The 24,691-nt window shown below is 42.3% G+C and overlaps 1 protein-coding gene across 1 annotated transcript in view; it reads right to left on the bottom strand.

Moving 5' to 3' along the window:
• Positions 1 to 24,691, bottom strand: part of LOC307058423 (taste receptor type 2 member 39-like) — a gene marked incomplete at both ends in the record, with an annotated part of 53,392 nt that overhangs the window by 9,333 nt on the left and 19,368 nt on the right. Inside the window, 1 exon segment of the mRNA XM_079711868.1 lies at positions 13,999 to 14,110. Within this exon segment, the coding sequence (XP_079567994.1) occupies positions 13,999 to 14,110 (112 nt within the window).

Here is a 24,691-nt window from a genome sequence, read left to right as displayed (position 1 = left end):
ATGTTAAGTAGGCCTCTGACTGAGTCAGCCTGTATGTTTACTGCCTACAGTGGTTGGGTAGAGGGCCCTGGCCAGATGAGGCCAAGATTAATGTATAGTATGTATGCCCATAAATCAGCCTCTCTTTGTTCCTGGTACAGCTAATCTCATTTAGTGATCTTGTAAACAGTTACCTTGACACAGGAAAAAATAATGTAATTAGGTCACACTTTTTAGTTTAGTTTTTATTCAGTGTACACATAGTTTAAAGAATCATATTTCTACATGGTTTTTTTTTTTTTTTTTTTTTTTTTTTTTTTTTTTTTGTGGTACGCGGGCCTCTCACTGTTGTGGCCTCTCCCGTTGCGGAGCACAGGCTCCGGATGCACAGGCTCAGCAGCCATGGCTCACGGGCCCAGCCGCTCCGCGGTATATGGGATCCTCCCAGACCGGGGCACGAACCCGTATCCCCTGCATCGGCAGGCGGACTCTCAACCACTGCGCCACCAGGGAGGCCCTCTACATGGTTTTTTATTTACAAAAAACCCCGTTTTCCCTCACCATCTCATTTCCCCTACTCAGAGGAAGCCATTTTCATCTCCTTTATGAATTTTTAAAAAAAACTTATTTATTTATTTTTGGCTGTGTTGGGTCTTCGTTGCTGTGCGTGGGCTTTCTCTAGTTGCAGCGAGTGGGGGCTGCTCGTCATTGCGGTGCACAGGTTTCTCATTGCGGTGGCTTTTCTTGTTGCGGAGCACATGCTCTAGGTGCGCGGGCTTCAGTAGTTGTGGCACGTGGTCTCAGTAGTTGTGGCTCATCGGCTCTAGAGCGCAGGCTCAGTAGTTGTGGCGCATGGGCTTAGTTGCTCCGTGGCATGTGGGATCTTCCTGGACCAGGGCTCAAACCTGTGTCCCTTGCATTGGCAGGTGGATTCTTAACCACTGCGCACCAGGGAAGTCCCATCCTTTATTTTATTTGATGTTTTTGTCCATGTCTCTAAATAACTTACTTATTCTGCTACCTCTTGATTTTTTCCCCCAGTTTTGGGCATTTTTTTTTGACTTCCTGTTTGGAAGATGAGGATTTATCTCTATTTCATTCTCCACACCCCAGTTTAGTATACACACACACACACAAACACACTCACAGATACTTCCTAACCTTCATGCTGCCCATACATTTATAACATTGGTTAAAATGATATTCAATTTTTACATTATTATGACAATGCAAATACAATTTGTAGTTGAGCCATGTGATACCCTGTGATTACTTTTTGTTTCACATGCATATTTTTATTCTCCTTAGAACAACAAAAAGGGACTTCGTTTCTTAGTTTTTTATGTATTTGTCACCATCTCATTCCAGATTTGACCCTAAACTTCCACATGTTTTTCAATATGCTCAGTTACATCAGGTGTTTTATATTTTGTAGACACATCTCCTTGATCCTTTCTACCTGCTCCAATCTGGACTGGTTCTCTCTAGGCTTGCTCACACCTGCCGTTTTAGACTCTCCCCTACCCATTAGCTTGTTGATTCTCTTTGCCTCTGTCTTACGGTGAATTCTCTTTCCTGGTTCCCATGTTTTCTTCTTTCTTGTTTACTCCCTTATTTTGGCAGAGCACATACTCCAATAGCTTCCTGAGAAAGGGTTGTAAAAATTAATGAAGAGAAACCTCAATTAAAATAGAGTCAGGAGGCCAGAAGGGGGAGCTCGCATACCCCATGATGATAGCAGAGCCCAACAGGAAGAAGAAAGACTTCCTCTTGTTTCCTGGCAAGAGCTTAGTCAATGAGAGGCAGTCACAACTCAGCCAATGAAAAGCCAAGGACTCTCTGTTTACTATAGCCCTCCTAACTTCCTTTCTGCCCTCTATAAAAGAGTTATCCTCTCCATTTTTGTGGGGGACTTACACGTGGCTCACCATGGTTGTAGACGTTGAATTATAATTCTTTGGTAATCCTGAATACTATAAATTCATTTTTGCTGGAGAAATAACTGGCTGTCTCTTTGTATTAGGTCACCAGGTTGCATGGGAGATCCTTTTTTTTTTCTTTTTTCAAATTTGCATGTTAAAAATATCTTTATTCTGGGCTTCCCTGGTGGCGCAGTGGTTGAGAGTCCGCCTGCCGATGCAGGGGACGCGGGTTCATGCCCCGGTCTGGGAAGATCCCACATGCCGCGGAGCGGCTGGGCCCGTGAGCCATGGCCGCTGAGCCTGCATGTCCGGAGCCTGTGCTCCGCAACGGGAGAGGCCCCAACAGTGAGAGGCCCGCGTACCACAAAAAAAAAAAAAAAAAAAAAGTCTTTATTCTAACTTCCTGATTAATGATATGGCTGTGAATAGGACTCTAAGTTGGGATACATTTTCCCTTGGAATTTCTTCCAGCTTCCACGGTTACTGTTGAGGAGTCTAACCCCAGTCTTGTTCCTTTGCGTTTAATTTACATTTCTTTCTCTGGAATTATGAAATACCTTCTCTTTGTCCATAGTGTCCTGAATTTTCATTTCATGATATTCTTTGCTGCATGACTGTTTTACCCACTGGATTGGGATTTTAATCTGGAAAATTACATCTTCCAATTTGGGCAGTCTATTGATCATTTATTTAATGATTCTTTTACTTTGTTTTCTCTCTTCTCCCTCTTCTGAATTCCTAATGTTCAATGTTCAATGGCCTTAAAATTTTTTTCATCTCTCTAGCATTGTGTTCTAATTTCTGGAGATATCCTTGACTTTGTCTTCCAACCATTCCATTGACTGTTTTCATTTTCACTATAATATTTTAAAATTCCTTGTGTTGTTTTCTCCCCTCTGAACGCTCCTTTATAATAATGTCCATCTCTTGCTATATGCATGAAGTTACTATTGTCTCTTCAAGTTTCCATCTTCCATACTGTCTATTTCCTGTAAGTTCATGCCTCTCTGATTTGGTCTTTATATGTTTTGGTAAAGATTTTCAGCAGCTATCTATTAATCTTCAGATGACTGTTCCTGCATGAGTAGGGTTCTCTTGGTTTTTGTATGTGTGAATATATTTTTATTTTGCTCTTATTTTAATGAGAATTTGATTAGGTAAAAGAGACACCTATTTTCCCTTAGCACTTTAAATATTTGGATTTGTCAGTCTCTTGTTTCTGGTGTTATTGTTGATGAGAAATACACTGTCATTCATTAGTGGTTATCCTTTTTTATTGTGTCTTTGGTAAGTTTTACGATGATCTTTTTCTTTGGTTTACTGCATTTTTTTCTACTATGTGTCTAGTTTGGACTGTAATTATTTAAAAAATTTGTCCTGCTTGACATTCAGAAGGGGCTCTAGATATGATATTTTATATATTTTTAAAAACTGGGAAACTTTCAGCAATGATATCTTTAAAACTGTCTCTCAGACTTTTAAAAAAATTAATTAATTAATTTTGTTTATATTTTTGGCTGCATTGGGTCTTTGTTGCTGCGTGTGGGCTTTCTCTAGTTCCGGCGAGCAGGGCCTACTCTTCATTGCGGTGCACGGGCTTCTCATTGCGGTGGCTCCTCTTGTTGTGGAGCACAGGCTCTAGGTGCACGGGCTTCAGTAGTTGTGGCACTTGGGCTCAGTAGTTGTGGCTTGCGGGCTCTAGAGCGCAGGCTCAGTAGTTGTGGCACACGGGCTTAGTTGCTCTGCAGCATGTGGGATCTTCCTGGACCAGGCCTTGAACCCGTGTCCCCTGCCTTGGCAGACGGATTCTTAACCACTGTGCCACCAGGGAAGTCCCAAAAATTGTTTTAAAAAAGTCTTTCTAAAAACTACCTATCCTTGATCTCTAAAGCAAAATAAAAACTACTTCCTTGTATTGATTCACTGAACATTAAAAATAACATAAACAATTTTCCTGTTGTATATTCATGTACTTTAATGAGCTTATTAGTCATATATATTTCTAATACTATGTCACTGGTATTTTTCTGAATAATATATATTTCAATATCTTTTTATCTCTCTTATCTGCATAAAATTGCCTGCAATATTATTTGAAGTTGCATTTTATGGCTAATACATTTGAAATTGTTGACACCTTCAATTGGTTTTCCTCTGAATATTAAGAAAATAGTCTTTATAGATGCTGAGATAATTAGTACATGCTGAGCATTAGCAAATTCTGTTAAAGGGAGGATATTCTCAATTCCAACTTTTTTGGTACTGAATTATGTAAATATTTTATCTTCCATTCAGAAAGGTTTTCTTCAAAATATTTTATAAAACAAAACTCAAATACTTTTTTTTCTGTCCATAATTCTTTGAATATTCCACAAAATGTAAATTCTGCATGATTCCATTTCTTAATTTTATTTCACTGAGGGTATTTATTTTATTTCATTGGGTGAATATACATTTACCCAATCAAAAATATTAGCTCTATTAAATATTCTTTTTAGAAGTTGAGATATTGTAAAGAATAATTTTTAAATTTTGAAATTAAATCTTCTATACCATTGAGTACACGTGGTTTATTTTTTAGTTTTTTTCCCTTAGTTTTGTAGGGTTAAATGTCAGTGTTTTCCTATTTTAAGTTGTGTTTCAATCATTGTAATTTACTAAAACCTTTATAGGCTGAAACATTTTTTGCTCCATTTGTTTAATCTTTTGATTATACAATGTATATTTTCCACAAAAGTAATCAAAATTTACAGGAACTGCATATCAAAACATTCAACATAATTGTAGGCAACTTAGGTTCATTTATTAAGTAGTTCATCAAAGATTCAAACATATCTAAAGTATGACTGATGAGAAGGAGCAAAAGGAGAAATTGGGCTTCCCTGGTGGCACAGTGGTTGAGAGTCTGCCTGCTGATGCAGGGGACACAGGTTCGTACCCCGGTCCGGGAAGATCCCACATGCCGCGGAGCGGCTGGGCCCGTGAGCCATGGCCACTGAGCCTGCGTGTCCGGAGCCTGTGCTCCGCAACGGGAGAGGCTGCAGCAGTGGGAGGCCCGCGTACTGCAAAAAAAAAAAAAAAAAAAAAAGGAGAAATTGTATATTGCCATGCTGAAGTATTTTTTGATATCTGAGATTCATCATATAAATTTTTAGTCTTTTTTTAAAAAAATAAATTTATTTATTTATTTTTGGCTGTGTTGGGTCTTTGTTGCTGCACACAGGCTTTCTCTAGTTGCCATAAGCAGGGACTACTCTTCCTTGCAGTGCGCGGGCTTCAGCATTGCGGTGGCTTCTCTTGTTGTGGAGTGCGGGCCCTAGGCGTGCAGGCTTCAGTAGTTGTGGCACACAGGCTCAGTAGTTGTGGCTTACAGGCTCTAGAGTGCAGGCTCAGTAGTTGTGGCACATGGGCTTAGTTGCTCCATGGCATGTGGGGTCTTCCTGGACCAGGGCTCGAACCCATGTCCCCTGCCTTGGCAGGCTGATTCTTAACCACTGCACCACCAGGGAAGTCCAAATTTTTAGTCTTTGAAGTTTTGTAAGTTATATAAACTCTGCTTATGTAAAAATGTTTGCAAAGCTTATCAACTACAGCTTCTATTTTGATTGGTGAAGTATCTTAGCTTGTTTGAAAGCTATTTGAATTATCTTTGTACAAAATTACAATTATCTTTCCACTTCACAGATTTCTTAATTTATTGAGGATATTAGTTTTAATGTGACAATGGGCTCCACTAAAATTTGTGTTCGTCTTATTGGCTACCAAACACATAGTTTTTCTCTTCAATGTTTTACCTTTTTAAATGAGTTTGAATAACACACACCAGAATGTCAGCTATTTCACCTTCAACAGAAAGAACTTCCAAAAGCTTTCATTTTATTTCATGGATCAGATGAACACAATCTAACTATTATTTGAAATAACCAAATTTTCTATTTGAAAGACTGATAAAACTGGTATAAAACTGAGATCACGTTACTGGGAATTTTTCCTTCTACTAATGGACCCAACACATTAAGAGCTTTCAGTTCCTTTTTGGTACCTGCACATAAAACTTGCAGTTGAAAATGTAAACCTTACTAAAGGAATTTTACTTCTTCCTTTCCCATTTGGATGCCTTTTATTTCTTGCCTGATTGCTCTGGCTAGGACTTCCAGTACTATGTTGAATAGAAGTGGCAGGAGTGAGCATTCTTGTATTATATTATTCCCGATCTTAGAGGAAAAACTTTCAGTTTTTTACCATTGAGTGTGATGTTAGCTGTGAGCTTTGTCATATGTGACCTTCAGTATGTTACAATACTTTTTTCTATACCTAGTTCTTTGAATGTTTTTATCATGAATGAGTGTTGAATTTTGTCAAATGCTTTTTCTGCATCTATTGAGATGACTGTGTGTTTTTATCTTTCACTCTGTTAATGTGGTGTATTTCATTTATTGGTTTGCATATGTTGAACCATCCTTGCATCCCAGGAATAAATCCATTTGAGCATGGTGTATAATCCTTTTACTGTGTTGTTGAATTTGGTTTGCTTGTATTTTGTTGAGGATTTTTGTATCTTTGTTCATCAGAGATACTGCCCTATAGTTTTCTTTTCGGGTGGTGTCTTTGCCTAACTTTAGAGTAATGGCTAGCCTCATAAAATGAGTTTGGAAGTGTTCCCTCCTCTTAATTTTTTGGAAGAGTTTTAAAAAGATTCTTCTTTAAAAGTGTGGTAGAAATCACCAGTGAAGCCATTTGGTTCTGGCCTTTTCTTTGTTGGGAGGTTTTTTTGTTTTTTTGTTTTTTTTTGCAGTACGCAGGCCTCTCACTGTTGTGGCCTCTCCCGTTGCGGAGCACAGGCTCCAGACGCGCAGGCTCAGTGGCCATGGCTCACGTGCCCAGCCGCTCCGCGGCATGTGGGATCTTCCCAGACCGGGGCACGAGCCCATGTCCCCTGCATTGGCAGGCGGACTCTCAACCACTGCGCCACCAGGGAAGCCCTGTTGGGAGGTTTTTGATTACTGATTCAGTCTCTTTATTTGTTACTGGTCTGTTCAGATTTTCTATTTCTTCATGTTTCAGTCTTGGTAGATTGTATGGTTCTAGAAATTTATCCATTTTTTCTAGGTTATCCAATTTGTTGGCATATAATTGTTCACGGTAGTCTCTTACGGTCTTTTTAATTTCTTGGTAACCGTTGTAGCCTCCTCTTTCATTTCTGATTTTAGTTATTTGGTCTTCTCTCCTTTTTTCTTAGTTTAATCTAGCTAAAGGTATATGACCAAAATGAAAGGTCATGGTCTCCTGAGTGCTATGAATGAAATGTACCTTCTCCAACGTGTACACTCATGTCATCTTTAGGTATAGTCCTTTCAAAGTAACAACTAACTTTTGTAGTAGATGCTGATGCTCCTGCAGCAGATTTAGGTCTATGGTTTTCATGTGACCAGTGATACTATTATAGCCCCCGCAATAGATGGTAAATGACAACAAACATGTTCATTATCAACTTTCTTGAGAAATAAAAATTCAGTAGTTAATTTTTTATTACCATACACCTTGTTTCCTTGAGCTCATTATGCCAAAAGGTTTATTGCAAAAAAAGTCAAATGATAAAACAAGTAAGTACTCGTAGATTTATACTGGACAGAAAAATGACGAAGTACCATAGCAGGAACATTCAGACGCCTCTCTACTTGCTCCATGGCAGAACGGCTCAGCTTCTGTTTCCTATACACTTTGCACCTAAGCTATAATTTCTCATTGCCCCCCTACTGTTCTCACCAACTGGTGGCCTGAAGCCTGCTTGCAAATCTCATGCCGCAGCATGAGCCATGCTCTGCTGGTGGGTGGAGATGCCCAGAGCAGCAGCATTGTTTTCTTTCCTGCTGCCACTCGGGGCTGGAAGGAGCCAGTGGCCCCAAGCCACTCATTTATGAGTACACTTTGTTTTCGAAGTAAGTTCCCTGGATATTGTCCTTTAAAAAGAGGTATTAGTCCTGCTATTTCTGGAAACTGTAGGGAATAGCCAGCTGGGTTTTCAGTGGAACATCTCACATTTTACTATGACTTAGGCCCAGAAGACCTTGGCAGAAGTCGGAATACAAAGTGGAAGTACTAAGCCCATCAAATAATCAAAAAATTAAAATATGGGACAAATGCTAAATTGGACAGGGTGCTGGAGCAAAAAGCATACATTCATACACTTACAGAGCTCTTCTCTAGCACTAGATGAATTCTTCAACACTGTCTTTTAATTTACAAATATTTAATTTATTGAGTCAACTTCACAGTTCCTTTTATTTGCTCTTTGAAAACTTCGGTGAGTACATATATGTATTTGCAAGGTTTCTAATTGGTTATTTTTCCTGTTTAGCTCTTATTGTTTCATTTCTGCCTCTTTAGAAAACTGCCTCTTTCAAGATAGTTCTATTAGTTTAATAATAGGTTGGCATTTGATTTTTTTTTTTTTTTTTTTGTGGTACGCGGGCCTCTCACTGCTGTGGCCTCTCCCGTTGCGGAGCACAGTCTCCAGACGTGCAGGCCCAGCGGCCATGGCTCACGGGCCCAGCCGCTCCGCGGCACGTGGGATCTTCCCGGACCGGGGCACGAACCCGTGTTTCCCGCATCGGCAAGCAGACGCTCAACCACTGCGCCACCAGGGAAGCCCTTGATTTTTTTAAAAAAAATTAATTTTATTGTGGCAAGAATGCTTGAGATGTACCCTCTTAACAAATGTTTAAGTGTACATTGTAGTATTGTTGACTATAGATATAATTTGAACAGAAAGTCTGTAGAGTTTATTCATCTTGCTTAACTGAAACTGTATGCCCGATGATTAGTTTTTGTTTTGTTTTGTTTTTTGTTTTTATTTTGGCTGCACCATGCAGCTTGCAGGATCTCAGTTCCCCCACCAGGGGCTGAACCTGGGCCTCCGCAGTGAAAGGGCTGAGTCCTAACCACTAGACCACCAGGGAACTCCCTGGTGATTAGTTCCTATATGTGTTTCACAGTTTGGGTTTGGAGTTTCATCTTGATCCTGGGAGTCTCTCCCTCCTCAGTAGTCACCTCTCCCTGTCTAGCAGTTTTATAGCATTTACGTCACCCATTTCCTGGACCTCTGGTTTCCCAGTCCAGAACTAGAATTCTTGCGTGGTTCTGATATTGCTGGGTATTGCAGATATTTCATTTCTCTGATTTGTGGCCCTTTTAATGTGTACATTTTGGGTAACTATTTGGCTCCAGGTTTTACATAGTTTTTCTTCACCCCATTTCTGACCCTAATAAATGACTAAAATTTTAGTGTTTTATTTTTGTTTTGTTGTTAGGTCCCATAGAAATGTGACCTTAGCTCAAGTGGCTACACCAAAAGAGTCACGTCAAAATGTTTTGGAACCATTTTATGGCAGAACTATCTGATGTGATGCAACAGTTTTCTTTCTCTTCCCTTCCTTCCTAGGAGTTGTTGGTGTTCTAGTCATCTGTCCGCATTAATCACTGTTCTTTAACACAGTGAAATGTTTACCTTAGTTTGTGTTCCCCCAGGGGCGGACTTTGAGATGAAGATTTGAATGGAAGTATTTTTTAGCTTTCTGGAAAATGTAGGGAACATAGGCAAGGGAGTGCGGTTATTAGTATAGTCAGAGGAATGTAATAAAGGGTCATTATGAAGCCAGTTACCACAGTGGAAGACAGACGCTTAATCCTGAGGGCGGGCAGTGTAAAACATGCGGCTCGTGATTATGATCCCCCAGAGAGGCTTAAGAGCACAGATGATCTGTATCAGTTTCCATCGGTCACCGGTTGGAGGTTGCTCCTCGGGTTGTTAGACTTCGCATTCCCACCCAGCCCTTCCAGGCTGCCGTGTGTGTGGGTGGAGTGGTCTTCTGTATTTCTGGAAAAACCCTACCAGCACAGAGATACAGATTGTAATACTGTGATTTAGAAGAAAAATATATTTGGTCATTTAGATGAAAATGCATTTCTCATATATAATATATTTGGTCTTCCTCCGTGGTTCTTGCCCTTTCAGTCCCACCTGCCATGACCTCTGGAGAGGGGAGGGGAGTTGGAAGTTGAATCAATAGCCAATGGCCAGTGATTTAATCAATTGTGCCCGTGTAATGATGCCACCATAAAAACCCACAAAGATAGGGTCTGGAGAACTTTCAGGTTGGTGATCACTTGAGGTGCTGGGGGAGTGGTCCCTGGAGAGGGCTCCAGAGCATGCAGGCTCAGTAGCTGCGGCACACGGGTTCTCTAGTTGTGACATGCGGGCTCTAGAGAATGTGGGCTTGGTTGCCCCGTGGCATGTGGGATCCAAGTTCCCCGACCAGGGATCGAACCTACTGGAGCCCGTGCACCACAACTAGAGAGAAGCCTGTGTGCCACAATGAAGAGCCCACATGCCGCATGTCCCACGTGCAGCAGTGAAGACCCAAAGCAGCCAAAAAAGAAAAAAAAAAAGACTCCGGGAGGTGGACATGTCAGAATGGATATGTTATATAAGGCCAGAGAATCAGGAGACGTGGTTGCTTGATAAAGCCCAGAAGACATACCCTTCAGTAAAACAGTTAAAAAAAAAAAAAAGTGCTAGCGGGAAGGTGGCTGCAGTGCAGGAAGAGAGCCCTCACTAGAACCTGGTCATGCTGGCACCCTGATCTCAGACTTCTAGCCTCCAGAACTGTGAGAAAATAAATTTCTGTCATTTCACCCACTCAGTTTATGGTATTTTGTTATGGCCGCCTGAGCTAATATAAATCCTTTATTTTGGCCATACTGCTTGGTAGAACCTATGGTGCTAGAGAGATCCATGGTAGATTAAGGACTCTGAGTGTAGTCTCTGCTAAGCCTCAGGAGGAGAGTTGCAGAGCAGACCAGTAGCATTCTGGATCAAACCTATACCCTCTGCAGCAGAAAACTAATTTTTTTAAAAGGTGCACTTGGGCACTTATAGAGACCCAATACCTGATCAGGAAACACCAAGAAACCAGAGTTCCCTATTATGACTCAGGCATTGGGAGGCCCACAAATTATATACTTGAGTGGGTACAGCAGCAATCCTTCATACAATGGAAACAGCACAATTGAAATTGGACCCAACTGGGTCCAGAGGGCTTATGGTACAGAAAAACGTGGTTGATACCCTATGTCAACTACTTTGGCTGCACTAACACACCCCTTCAGATTGGACTTACAGCCTCACGGGTGGGGGAGTTCCTATATCTAGGTTTCGGAGGAAATAAACCCAGGTGTGCTTCACAGATTAGTTGGCTCGGTTTGTTTTCGTGAGCTAAAGGTAGATGGTTGGCACACCTGAACTTCACTCAGGGGTGCTGTAGAAAAACAGCTGGGGGAGAATATTCTCAGTGGGCAAAGCTACAAGCAGTATACCCGGTCGTCAATTTTGTATGGAAGGAAAAGTGACTTGTAGTAAAGATATACCATGGACTCTTGAGCAGTGGTAAATCTCTTGGCTGGTTGGTCCAGGGCCTGGTAGGAACAAGGTTAGAATATTTGACCCAGGAGGTATGGAGGAGAGCCATCAAAAGAACCAGTGGATGTGAACACAGAATGCTTGGTTCTTGGTGTCTCATGTTAGTGCTTGTAAGAAAAGATCTGACACAGAGCAGACGTTGAACAATTAGAGGGTAGGATGACGGGTTCTATGGATGTCAGCCAGCTCCTGTCCTCTGCTACTCCAGTGCTTGTGTGCTGGCTAATGAGGTGGGGATTTTTACTAGATATGCACTTCCTATCACTGCCATTGACATTGACTCATGCCCTGCGATGTTAAAGTATATGCTAAAATCACACAGGGAACTATCCTCAATATTATGTAATAACCTGTAAAGGAAAAGAATCTGAAAAAGAATAGATATAACTGAATCTCTGTGCTGTACACCCAAAACCTACATGATACTGTAAATCAACTATACTTTATTAAAAAATAAAGTATATGCTAAAATTTAAAAAAATACACTTCCTACCATGAGTGATTTAAATATTGCAGCTGCCGACCTTTCAAAAACAGACTAAATACTGAGACCATTAATTGAGTACCATCTCTCAAGGAGACCATTTGATAGAATAATGATTACACTGGATCCTTTTGACTCTTGAGCGGGCAGTACCTTGTCTTTACTGAGAATGATACATATTCTAGATATGGATCTCTTTCCTGCCTGCAGTGTCTTAGCCAGCATCACTGTCTGAGAGCTCACAGAGTATCTGATTTCTAGACCCATCTAACATCTCCTTAGATCAATGGAATCATCTTTTTAAATGAAAGTTGCCGCAAGGGACACATGATCAAGGTATGTACTGATTTCTCAAATTAATTGCATTATCAGGAAACTACTGGCCCTATGGCGTGCCAGGAAAAAAATCTCATAAATGAGCAGCTAAGGAAATGACTTGGCAGTCATATTCTTTAGGGGCATGGTGATGTCCTTCAAGATGTGGCATGTATTTGGAAACATCGGCTATTCAGTGGTACTTTGTCTTTGATAGCTAGAATAGATTGGCCCAGGGATCAAAATGGTCTCTCTTACCATCACTTCTGGTTGTGGAAGTGCTGGGTCAGAAGGTATGTACATAATTAAAGTAATGTCAGGTGGTTCTCCAGATGGCTGCACCTATTTATGCACTCCCACTAGCAGCGCTGAATGGTCCTCATAACCCCTCATTGCCCGCCAACAATTGGTATCACCTTGTTTTGTCTTATTGTGAGGAAAGGGCATGGACACAGGGAAGGGCCATCATGGTTAGGAGCCTAGCAAACCTGCACTTCTGTGAGTCTTTTCCCTGCCACCAGTTGAAGAGGAGTAAGATGTCATAATTTTAGGACTTCAGATTAGTTGAACTTTCAGATAACTGAGAGGGGTAGCAGGATATAATTGGACTGAAACAGGAGGGAAACTTAGAACCGTTCCTCAGTTTTACCCGTAATTTTAGCCCTGGGGACAGTTCTCTCTCTCTGGACATTTCCCCTCCTATGTTAAATGGTGAGAATAATTCCTGTCTTCTCTTTCTCCTCATTTGCTAGGGAGTGAATGCTCATGTGTTATATCTGAGAAGGTTTCTTGAAATACCAGTGCTTTAGAACCCTGGGGTGTCTAAGAAGATACAGGACTAAGTTTCGGGGAAAGAACACAGGTAGAACAGTGCGAAGCCAGTAGGAAGTTTATTTTACTGTCCACACAGATGCCTACAAACGCAGGGATAGCAGACTTTCCAGATCAGGGTGTTACGATGACAATGCATGTGACACAAACTTCATAACCAGTGGAGGGGGACAATTCCATGTCAGAAGGGCATATATTCTCCTCTGACACAACTTGAACCTCCCCTGTTATGATCGCATTTTCTGGAGAGAAGAAGCAAAGCTGTGTCAGGCAACTGGACTCCACTTCTGGTCTTCTCACTTGGGCTCCACCCACAAACCCTCCTATCCTGCCTTTTTCTGGGGTGTGTGTGTGTGTGTGTGAACAAATGCTTACTTTTTAAAAAATATTTATTTATTTTTGGCTGTGTTGGGTCTTCGTTGCTGTGCGCGGGCTCTCTCTAGTTGCGGCAAGCGGGGGCTACTCTTCATTGTGGTGCGCGGGCTTCTCATTGCGGTGGCTTCTCTTGTTGCAGAGCACGGGCTCTAGGTGCGCGGGTGTCAGTAGTTGTAGCACACGGGCTCAGTAGTTGTGGCTCGCGGGCTCTAGAGCACAGGCTCAGTAGTTGTGGCGCATGGGCTTAGTTGCTCCACGGCATGTGGGATCTTCCCGGACCAGGGATCAAACCTGTGTCCCCTGCATTGGCAGGCAGATTCTTGTCCACTGCACCACCAGGGAAGCCCTATCCTGCCTTTTACTGTTTCTGACGCTCAGTCCCTTTTACTATTTCTCAATCTCCTTCACAAGGCACAGCTGTTACGAGCTCATCTCCCTTCTTTCACACTGAACCCCTTGCCCACACTTCCCCTGTGTCTTGTGTTTTATTCTTACTCCAGTACCTTATTCCTTTTGCTTTCTGCCATGTCTTGGTTTCTCCTTTTCACTTTGACCTCTCCTCTCATTCCCCCTTATCTGACATTAATGCTCAGGCAGGGAGTTTCTTCACTTACCAGATGCTTGTATGTCCCAGAAGAAGTTTTTGGTACTACACAGATGGCTGGTGTCATCAAAATTACCGTAAGGAAAACTGATGTTGTTGGAGGTTAGGGCTGTGGCTTTAACCTGAGGAGAAGAAGATGGAAAGGCTTAAAGAGAGTAGATCTGGCTAAGGCATCCCTGGGGTAACCATTAAGCAAAATAAGCATGTTTCAGGCCAACACAAGAAGGGGGCACCAGGGGTTTCCCCCAGACATCACCCCTTAACACATTCAGGGTCATACTCGACTATAGTCAGCTTTTTAAAAAAATTTTTTATTCATTTATTTAATTTTTGGCTGCATTGGGTCTTCACTGCTGCACGTGGGCTTTCTCTAGTTGTGGCGAGCGGGGGCTACTTTTCCTTGCTGTGCACGGACTTCTCATTGCAGTGGCTTCTCTTGTTGTGGAGCACAAGCTGTAGAGCCCAGGCTCAGTAGTTGGCACACGGGCTCAGTAGTTGTGGCTCTCAGGCTCTAGAGTGCAGGCTCAGTAGTTGTGGCACATGGGCTTAGTTGCTTCATGGCATGTGGGATCTTCCCGGACCAGGGCTTGAACCCGTGTCCCCTGCATTGGCAGGCGGATTCTTAACCACTGTGCCACCAGGGAAGTCCTAGTCAGCTTTTTTATAATTCTCTTTATCTGTCGGTTTCCACTTTAACGTGCATTGTTAAGATGTTTTCTTGGGGGGCTTCCCTCGTGGCGCGGTGGTTAAGAATCTGCCTGCTAATACAGGGGACACGGGTTCAAGTCCTGGTCCGGAAAGATCCCACATGCCATGGAGCAACTAAGCCCATGTGCCACAACTACTGAGCCTGCGCTCTAGATCCCGCGAGCCACAACTGCTGAGCCTGTGTGCCACAACTACTGAAGCCTGAGCACCTAGAGCCCGTGCTCTGCAACAAGAGAAGCCACCGCAATGAAGAGTAGCCCTTGCTCGCAGCAACTAGAGAAAGCCTGTGCACAGCAATGAAGACCCATCACAGCCAAAAATAAATAAATAAATAAATAAATAAATTTATAAAAAGAAATTTTATATCAACAGAACCAACAGAACCCCCTTAAACCATAAACATCTCAATGCACTGGAGAAGTTTGTAGATTCTTCATTCTTGAAGAGCCTCCTTCTTTGGTTCCTAGTGGGGGCTAGGAATTTGTATTTATTTAGCTCTGTAGGGGATTTGGACACATGGCTATGTTTGGGAACTTTAGGTACCACCCTGCATTCAGGCCACACATCACAATCTGATACAAGAAGGAAATGGAGGCGAAGAGAATAGTCAAGTATTCCTCTTCAGTGAAGACTGGATTCAGGACCGGGAGACTTACTTTCTGTTTCCCAGAAACTCCTGGCTAAACTCCTCTGGGTAGGACAGGAGGGAATTCAGTTTCTTTACTACAGTGCTTCATAGCCCCGTTTTCCTGTGGTAAAGCACCCCAGATTTCAGAGAGATTCCATTTCTTGTGCCAGTTGCTTTAGTGCTCAGTGTTCAGCAAAGGGGTGTGAAGACTTAAGTATCTTCCAAATGCATCCTGTATGTAAATGAATTTAGAATTGGTAGGATGAACAGTTTAGCTAGAGTGACTGATCATCTTGTTTGCCCCAAAGTGAGGAGCTTACTGGGCTGAGGGGCTTTTGGTGCTAAAACCAAGAAACTCCTGGGCAAACTGGGATGGTTGGTCACCCTAATGAGCACAGCTTATTTCAACACCTTGCTGCCTCTCAGGGCTAAGCAGAGTGATACCTATATCTGAACTTGGCCACACCAAGGGTTTCTTGCTGCCTCCATTATACCAGCTTGTCAAAATTCTAAATGGTTTCTTCCAGGACAGGACATCTGGTCACACTACAGAGGGTGCCACCAGAATCACCATCCAGAAACCCAGTGTCCCAATCCCTGTTCCTGTAGAGAAAACTCCCAAGATTTGCTGAGTGGTCTTGCTCCTGCCCAGACCCTGGTTCCATTTCCTACTTCATTCTGTTTGCCCCAGTTTTCCTGCTTCTGTCAAACATGGACCCTCAGTGAGCTGGCTTCTAAACCTGTGCTCCCAGGTCTCAGTGTTTGGGGGGTGACTGGTCCTTGCTTCCTCTTTGGGCTTCAGAATAGGAAAAATGTCTAAGCTGCTGGGTCAGCGCGGCCTCAGACCATAGGGCCAAGGATCCGTGACCACGGCCTCTAATCCTTCCCTGCGTCTTGCCAAAGCTTTCCAAAGTATTGTTGGAACTTGCAGACCTGCTAAGGCTTCTCTTCTAGGAGGGAAGGTGTGAGAAGATGAAGTTTATCGAGCAGAAGTCTAACAAAGGTGTTGACTATGGACAGGATGTGGTTCAGAGCTTTAGAGCAAGACTAATTGTTACTTACAGCCTATATGTACACTGGGAGCCTTGTTTCCATGGGCAACCTAGAAGTGCCCGGCAGCAATGTGAGGGAAATTGATGACTTCCTAAGAGGAGAGAAATGGGATTTGGCATGGGGTTCATGAGAGCTTCGGGGACCAGAGTGAGTTCTGGGAAGTTGAAAGAGTTTTCAAGAAGGGGTATGCAGATTTCCAGGCTAGGAGAGGAGCTCTCCCCCCAACATTTTTGTGAGGAGGAGAAAGGCTTTGCTCATGTATCTTCCTGAGATTTGTTGGTCCACAGCTGCAGGCGGAGAATCAGGAGCAGGGTAGCAGGGCTGGCCCTGAGCCGGAGGTGGAGAGAGTACATGCTGGAAGAGATGGAATGTGACGTCCTAGAGAAGTAGGATCCCAGGTGCTCAGCACACTCTATATGCAGATCAAGGACGTGGAGAGCTGCCAAGCACATTCATGTTGTCAATCACGCAATTATCCTTCCCACTCATGATCTTTCCTTGTTGAGCTGAAGTTTGTTTTTCTATGGAAAAAGTCAATATTCAGCTAGAGCGTTTGAGTCTGGGAGGGGGATTAGATCATCCTTCCTCATTTTCTCACTATCAGAGTTTCTCGGAATGGCCAGGACCTCAAAACATATACCCACCCTTCCCTAGTTAACAGAATGATTTCTTTCCCCTCGTTATTCCATGCCTGTCTGTCCTGCTATATGTAGCCTTAGCTTCAGTCACTGCTCCCCTAGTCTCTGGAGCCAGAGAACCCAGCTATGGTAGCAAATTTCAGATCACAGTCTAGGACACATTTGCTTGATCCCCTTATAGTAAGTTCAAGAGAGCATGTTCAAATAATTTTTTGGGGCGCTAGGGCCTCCCCAAGGGCCACCACCCATTGTGTGGGGGGAGAACTAGAGGTGGGCTGCTCTGGATGATGGAAAAGTGAGGCCATAGCACTCATAGCACTGGGTGACTGGAAGATGTTTGTGACTGTTGAGTCCTTCTTAACTTCAGAGGTATTGATAAGTCCTATAGATGCCCCAAATCCCCAGCTACCCCACAGTTCCCATTGCAGACAATATTTTAACTCTAGACAATTTCTGTAAATAGCTGGCATCCCTTAATCAGACATCTTAGCACCGAAGAATCTGCTTATTTCACTACTGACGTGGCCACTTCTTACTCATGTGTTACAGCACAAGGTGCGTAGGAAGACCTACAGTGGGAAGGATTCTCTCCATTAGAACTGAGCCCAGTGTCCAGAGATTGCTCTGGCCCTGGCATGAGTGGATTCTCTCCCTGGGATGGGAGGGAGGCTGGGTCTTGCTGGCACTGACATTGTGATAGTTTTCTTTACTCGATTAAATCTATTTCTTAACCTATGATGTATGGCATTGGGGAATTTGTTCCTACCCTTTGCATGACAGATGGCGGCCCAGGAAGATTCTCTCTGCATGAATGTGAAAATCAGGGTTCTGGGAATTACCTATGTGTACTTGTATAGCCAGAATTCAGAATTAAATTCTAGGTGTACGCCTCTGTTTCTGAATGTATCTTTATTTTTAAATAAATAAATTTGTTTATTTATTTATTTATTTACTTTTGGCTGCGTTGGGTCTTCGTTGCTGCACGCAGGCTTTCTCTAGTTCCGGCGAGCGGGGGCTACTCTTTCTTGTGGTGCGCAGGCTTCTCATTGCGGTGGCTTCTCTTGTTGCGGAGCACGGGCTCTAGGCAGGTGGGCTTCAGTAGTTGTGGCTTGTGGCCTCTAGAACTCAGGCTCAGTAGTTGTGGTGCATGGGCTTAGCTACTCCGCGGCATGTGGGATCTTCCCAGACCAGGGCTCAAACCCGTGTCCTCTTCATCGGCAGGTGGAATCTTAACCACTGTGCCACCAGGGAAGCCCCTGAATGTATCTTTATTCATTGTTCTGCCTGCTTATTCTACCCCTGCATTTCCCTTCTCATTCCTTTGCACCTGAAATTATTCATGTCATTCCTCACTTATAACTTCAGCTATTATTGTGATCACATGCTTTCTTCTTTGTTTCCTTTCCATGTACTCAAGAACAATGCTTTCATTCCCCCTCACCCTGGTCACAATGGCCCTCCTTCATAAACATTCTCCCGTGTTGTAATTTTCTTTACACCTGCTTCTTCTCTTATTTACTTGAATAATTTTCATCAGAGGGACATGCTAGCTGAGATCAGTGAAGTAAGGCAAAATAATCTAGGAAGTGTCCATGTGGGAAAATCCAGGAAGAGCTCCTTGCTGCGGTTTAACTCCCTTTGAAGGACTAGCCGCATCCTTGAGGACATACCTCTAGCATATTCTCAAGGCAGTGCTCCAAAAGGTGCAGCTGACAGTGGGTTGAGAGAATCTATTGAATCTATGTTCTCCCATAGGGCAGCAGGGAACTGCAATATTCAGAACCTTCAGTGCACATGACAAATCTTATGTATTGTGCAGGTCACGGCTAGTTTGATGGTTTATTTTGTATGTCAACTTGGCTAGACCATGGTACCTAGTTTTGGGTTAAGTATAAGTCTAGATGTCACTGTGAGCTATTTTTAAATCAATAGACATTGAGTAAAGCTGATAACCCTCCATAATGTGGGTGGGTCTCATCCAATCAGGTGAAAGCCTTTAGAGAAAGGACTAAGGTCCCCAAGGAAGAGGAAATTCTGCCTCCAGAATGCCATCAGACTTGATCTGCAACACCAACTCTTCCCTGGGTCTTCAGTGTGCTGGCCTGCCCTGTAGATTTCGAACTGGCCAGTCTCTACAATTACCTGATTCAGTTCCTTAAAAAAATCTCTCTTTTTATATATACACACCCTGTTGGTTTTGTTTCTCTTTTGAGAACTCTAATACAGCTGGTGTTTGCAAAGTGATAATACATGTTGAAAGGGTTGGAATTCATATTGGTTAATTGGTATATTTGAAACCTTGCATTGAAATCGGTTTCTAGACACATGATGTAGCAGACATTTCACCTGGGAAGGGCTGATGAAGAGTGGAGAAGATATACCACTTAGGCACCTTGGGCTGAATTCTCAGTGCCATTTCTCTGGGCTTCAGGATGTTTCAGTGTTACTTTATTATGCGGTAAAGTCCTGGGCTGTAAGATTATTGCCTATTGAGCGTAATTTTGAAAGGCACTACATAATGATATTTACCTCTATTTTAGTTTAAAAAATATTATTATTATTATTTTTTAAATGAAACAGTGTACGGGGATAGAGAATGATGGGGGAGAGGCTATCTTTTTTTTTTTTTTTTGGCTGTGTTGGGTCTTCGTTTCTGTGCGAGGGCTTTCTCTAGTTGCGGCAAGTGGGGGCCACTCTTCATCACGTTGCGCGGGCCTCTCACTATCGCAGCCTCTCTTGTTGCGGAGCACAGGCTCCAGACGTGCAGGCTCGGTAGTTGTGGCTCACGGGCCTAGTTGCTCCACGGCAAGTGGGATCTTCCCAGACCAGGGCTCGAACCCGTGTCCCCTGCATTGGCAGGCAGATTCTCAACCACTGTGCCACCAGGGAAGCCCTAAAAATTATTTTTTTAAAGTGATGGTCACATATTGGTCAAGGACATCATGGAATATGATGGTCATAGAATAATGGAACATGGTGAGGAATGCTTAAGGACCAGTATGAATGACCATCATTTGTCTTTCATTCCATCACATATGTTTGATTATAGGACTCCTGGGTATGTTAGCCTGATTTGAACGTTTTCAGACATTGGTTAAATAATTCTGATGTAAACAGCAATGGATATCTGTTCTGGAAAGTGATGTGGTTTGAGAGCCATTAAGCCAATTAATCATCACAGCATAGTTTCCTCAACTGCTACTCAAACTGCATAGAAGATCTGGATGGAGGGCTTCCCTGGTGGCACGGTGGTTAAGAATCCACCTGCCAATGCAGGGGACATGGGTTCGAGCCCTGGTCCGGAAAGATCCCACATGCTGCAGAGCAACCAAGCCCGTGTGCCACAACTACTGAGCCTGTACTCTAGAGCCGCGAGCCACAACTACTGAAGCCTGCACTCCTAAAGCCTGTGCTCTGCAACAAGATAAGCCTCCACAATGAGAAGCCCGCACACCGCAACGAAGAGTAGCCCTCACTCGCTACAACTAGAGAAAGCCCGCGAGCAGCAACAAAGACCCAACTCAGCCAAAAATAAATAAATAAATAAATAAATTAAATTTATATACAAAAAACTTCCTTTAAAAGAAAAGATCTGGATGGAGATGAAGATTATCAGGCAAACCTTGCAACACCGTGTTTTCTTTTACATTTTCACTGGATTTAACTTAAAATCAGGAACTAGGCAAATACATCAGGCAAAAATCTATGTGTCCCAAGTCGGTTCCACAGTTGACACAGAGCTGTCAATATTCATGGGGCTACATATATCTGAAAAGATCAATATTTCAGGGGCAAGATAGAATCTAATTAGCGGCCACAGTTCTGTAGATGGTATGTACGAATGTTTTCAAAATGTTATGACAAAAGTTTGAGGATACTAAAAATAGAACTACCATATGACCCAGCAATCCCACTACTGGGCATATACCCTGAGAAAACCATAATTCAAAAAGAGTCATGTACCACAATGTTCATTGCAGCTCTATTTACAATAGCCAGGGCATGAAAGTAACCTAAGTGTCCATCGACAGATGAATGGATGAAGAAGATGTGGCACATATATACAATAGAATATTACTCAGCCATAAAAAGAAACGAAATTGAGTCATTTGTAGTGAGGTGGGTGGACCTAGAGACTGTCATACAGAGTGAAATTAGTCAGAAAGAGAAAAACAAATACCATATGCTAACACATATATATGAAAGCTTAAAAAAAGAAGAAAAGGTTCTGAAGAACCTAATGGCAGGGCAGGAATAAAGATACAGACATAGAGAATGGACTTGAGGACATGGGGAGGGGGAAGGGTAAACTGGGATGAAGTGAGAGAGTGGCATGGACATATATACACTATCAAATGTAAAACAGATAGCTAGTGGGAAGCAGCCACATAGCACAGGGAGATCAGCTCGGTACTTTATGACCACCTAGAGGGTTGGGATAGGGAGGGTGGGAGGGAGATGCAAGAGGGAGGAGATATGGGGATATATGTATACGTATCACTGATTCACTTTGTTATAAAGCAGAAACTAACACACCATTGTAAAGCAATTATACTCCAATAAAGATGTTAAAAAAAAAAGTTTGAGGGTAATGCCATCTTCTTCTCCATGTTATTGTTCAGAAAACCAAGCTAGCAGATGGCTCCTAAAGGGAAAAAATGAAACCAAAATTGTCACGTCTTTTAAGTAATGAACAAGTATAGTAGTTTAAGAAACCAAATAGAGGCTGATAAAATCAGATTGTAAACCACTCAGGAGGCTCATGGTGAGAATGTGCTCAAGTGCAAGGGGAAGGGATTAAGGATTAGGGACAAGTTTGCCACAGGCTAAATTTGCAAAGAGAAAGGTGATCCTGGACCTGACAGTGCTGAAAGAAGGAAGAGGAAGTTAAGAGATGACCAAAGAAGGGAGTTATAGACGCCAACAGCGCATTCAGCAAGTACTGTGTGCATGACATCGTGCTAAGTATTTCACATATACTAACTCACTTAATCTTCGTAACAACCCCATAAAGTAGGTTTCCAGTTGTATCCCATTTTACAAGTGGAGATGTGGAGGCACATAGCAGATAAATATATTGAGCCCAGGTCCCATAGCCAGTAACTGGTAGAGCCAGTTTTGGACCCAGGTTTTGTGGAATCTGAAAGTTTTGTTTTATAGTATTGGGAATCTCTTTCAGAAGTAGAATACAAGCTTACAAATATGAAATACAGATACAGGACCTTGGAAGAGGCTGTAAGTGAGGGGCCCCGAGTCTTCACGTCATTAACTTTATTGTGAATACATCTTTTGATGGAGCCAGAATTTGAACACAGGCCTTCTGGTTCTAGAACCTGAGCTTTTAGTGATTCCACTGCCTACTGGTAAGTGCAGGGCCCCAGTGAGCCCTCCCAAGTGGAGTGTCCCAGAGTGGGTAGACACAAGGCCCACTCTAAGCACACGTTTTCCCTTCCATGGCCAACCATGCTAGGGTGTTTCCCCATAAAGTTGATGTGAACAGTCTCAGCATTTATCCTTTCTTCTATCTATCCATCTCTCCACCCATCATCGCCCCAATCCCTTCAGGTAATCCATTCTACAAATATTGGTTAAGTACTTGTCATTACAGAGAAGCTTTAGGTGATGGGCATGCAGAGATGAATATGACAAAGTGTAGTGGGAGAGAAGAGTCAAAATAACAAATTTAGTAGGTCATGATCAGCACTGTAATAATAGTTTCTGTTTATTGAGGACTACTAAGTCTTTTGCAGGGTCAACCTAAATGGAACTGGCAGCCTTGGAACCTGTTTCTATATGTCCATATATATATATATATATATATATATATATTTTTTTTTTTTTTTTTTTTTTTTTTTTTTTTTTTTGCAGTACGCGGGCCTCTCACTGTTGTGACCTCTCCCGTTGTGGAGCATAGGCTCCGGACGCACAGGCTCAGTGGCCATGGCTTACGGGCCCAGCCGCTCCGAGGCACGTGGGATCCTCCCAGACCGGGGCACAAACCCGTGTCCCCTGCATCGGCAGGGGGACTCTCAACCACTGCACCACCAGGAAAACCCTATATGTCCATATATTTTAAAAAGCATCCAAACAAACATACCTAAAAACAATAAAATACCAATGTGATTACAAGTTTGGAATAATATCATAGATTTTTATTCTTTTAGGGAAGATGGAGACATTTTACACGTTATATTCCACAGACACCTTTCTTAAGGTCTTCCCTGATCCTAACATTTCTCTCTTAAGGGTAGCTGCTGGACATTTCCCCTTGTCTCTCTCACCTATGTAGTGTGGCCACCGCCATGGTGCTTACCCATTTTTATCACCTTTTTATACACTGAGTACTTTTGATGTATGACCCTCCCTCCCAGTGTGAAAGACCTCAGAAGTAGAGTTCGGTTCCTTTTGTCTCCTTTTCTCATGAGAATCACACACCCTGGAATTACCATGTATAGCTTCTACAAACACCAACAATAACAGCAAGAACAAATACTTACAGAGCGCTTACTATATGTCAGACTCTGTTCTAAGTGCTTAACATATTAATTCACCTATTCCTTAAACAATCGTGTAATTTAAGTATTATCCCATTTTATGGATGAGGAATTTGAGGCCTAGAGGGATAAAGTAACTGGCTCCAGTTGGCAAAATTAGTAACAGACAGAGTTGGGGTTCAAAACTAAGTTATCTGATACCAGATCCTAAGTCCTTAAGTACATTAGCTGTGTCTTAATGTGACAACATTGTAGCTGAGGAAAGGAAACTCAGCAGAGGTTTAATAACTTGTTCAAGTCATACAGCCAACAAATAAAAAAGATTATATTCACATATGATATCACTTTTATATGGAATCTAAAAAAATGATACAAATGAACTTATTTACAAAACAGAAATAGGCCCACTGACATAGAAAACAAACGGTTACCAAAGGGGAAAGGAGTGGGGGAGGGATAAATTAGGAATTTGGGATTAAAAGATACACACTACTATGTATAAAATAGATAACCAACAAGGCCCTACTGTATAGCACAGGGAATTGTATTCATATTTTGTAATAACCTATACCGGAAAACAATCTGAAAAAGAATATACGTGTGTGTGTGTTTATATATATATATCTGAATCACTTTGCTGTATACCTGAAACATTGTAAGTAAACTCTACTTCAATGAAAAATAAAAATTAAAATAAAAAGGTGATATTCAAACCCAGATAGAAGCAAATCTAGAGTTGGTACTCATAATGACTATCTTAAATTGCCTCCTAATTAATAAAAGCATGAGTGCTATAAAAATTGCACAGAGGGCATTTAACTCATACTGAGGATGTAATGAATTTCCAGAGGAAGCTGCAACCAAGTTGAGTTTTGAAGTGTTGCAATGTGAGTCCTAACCAGCCTGAGCTAAGCATAAGTGTGTGTGTGTGTGTGTGCGTGCATGTGTGTGTGTATCAGCAACTATAGTGCTAGCTGCCTTAAAACCTATCAGAGGTGAGAGAGGGCAGGGGTGTGACTCTGTTATTAAACACCCTGTCATCTTTAATGTCATTTCTAAGGTCATCTTGGCATTAATATCTAGCTGGTAAAAGGTGAGAGAGAGAATTGAGCATTGAGGGTTATGGAGGGTTATTTTTTAATGGGCCAGATTTGGAAGTAGTTTACGTCATTCATCCTATAT

This window comes from Hyperoodon ampullatus, assembly GCF_949752795.1.
Source record: "Hyperoodon ampullatus genome assembly, chromosome: 9".
NCBI lineage: Eukaryota > Metazoa > Chordata > Mammalia > Artiodactyla > Ziphiidae > Hyperoodon > Hyperoodon ampullatus.
This window is presented reverse-complemented; position numbering and strand designations above follow the sequence as displayed.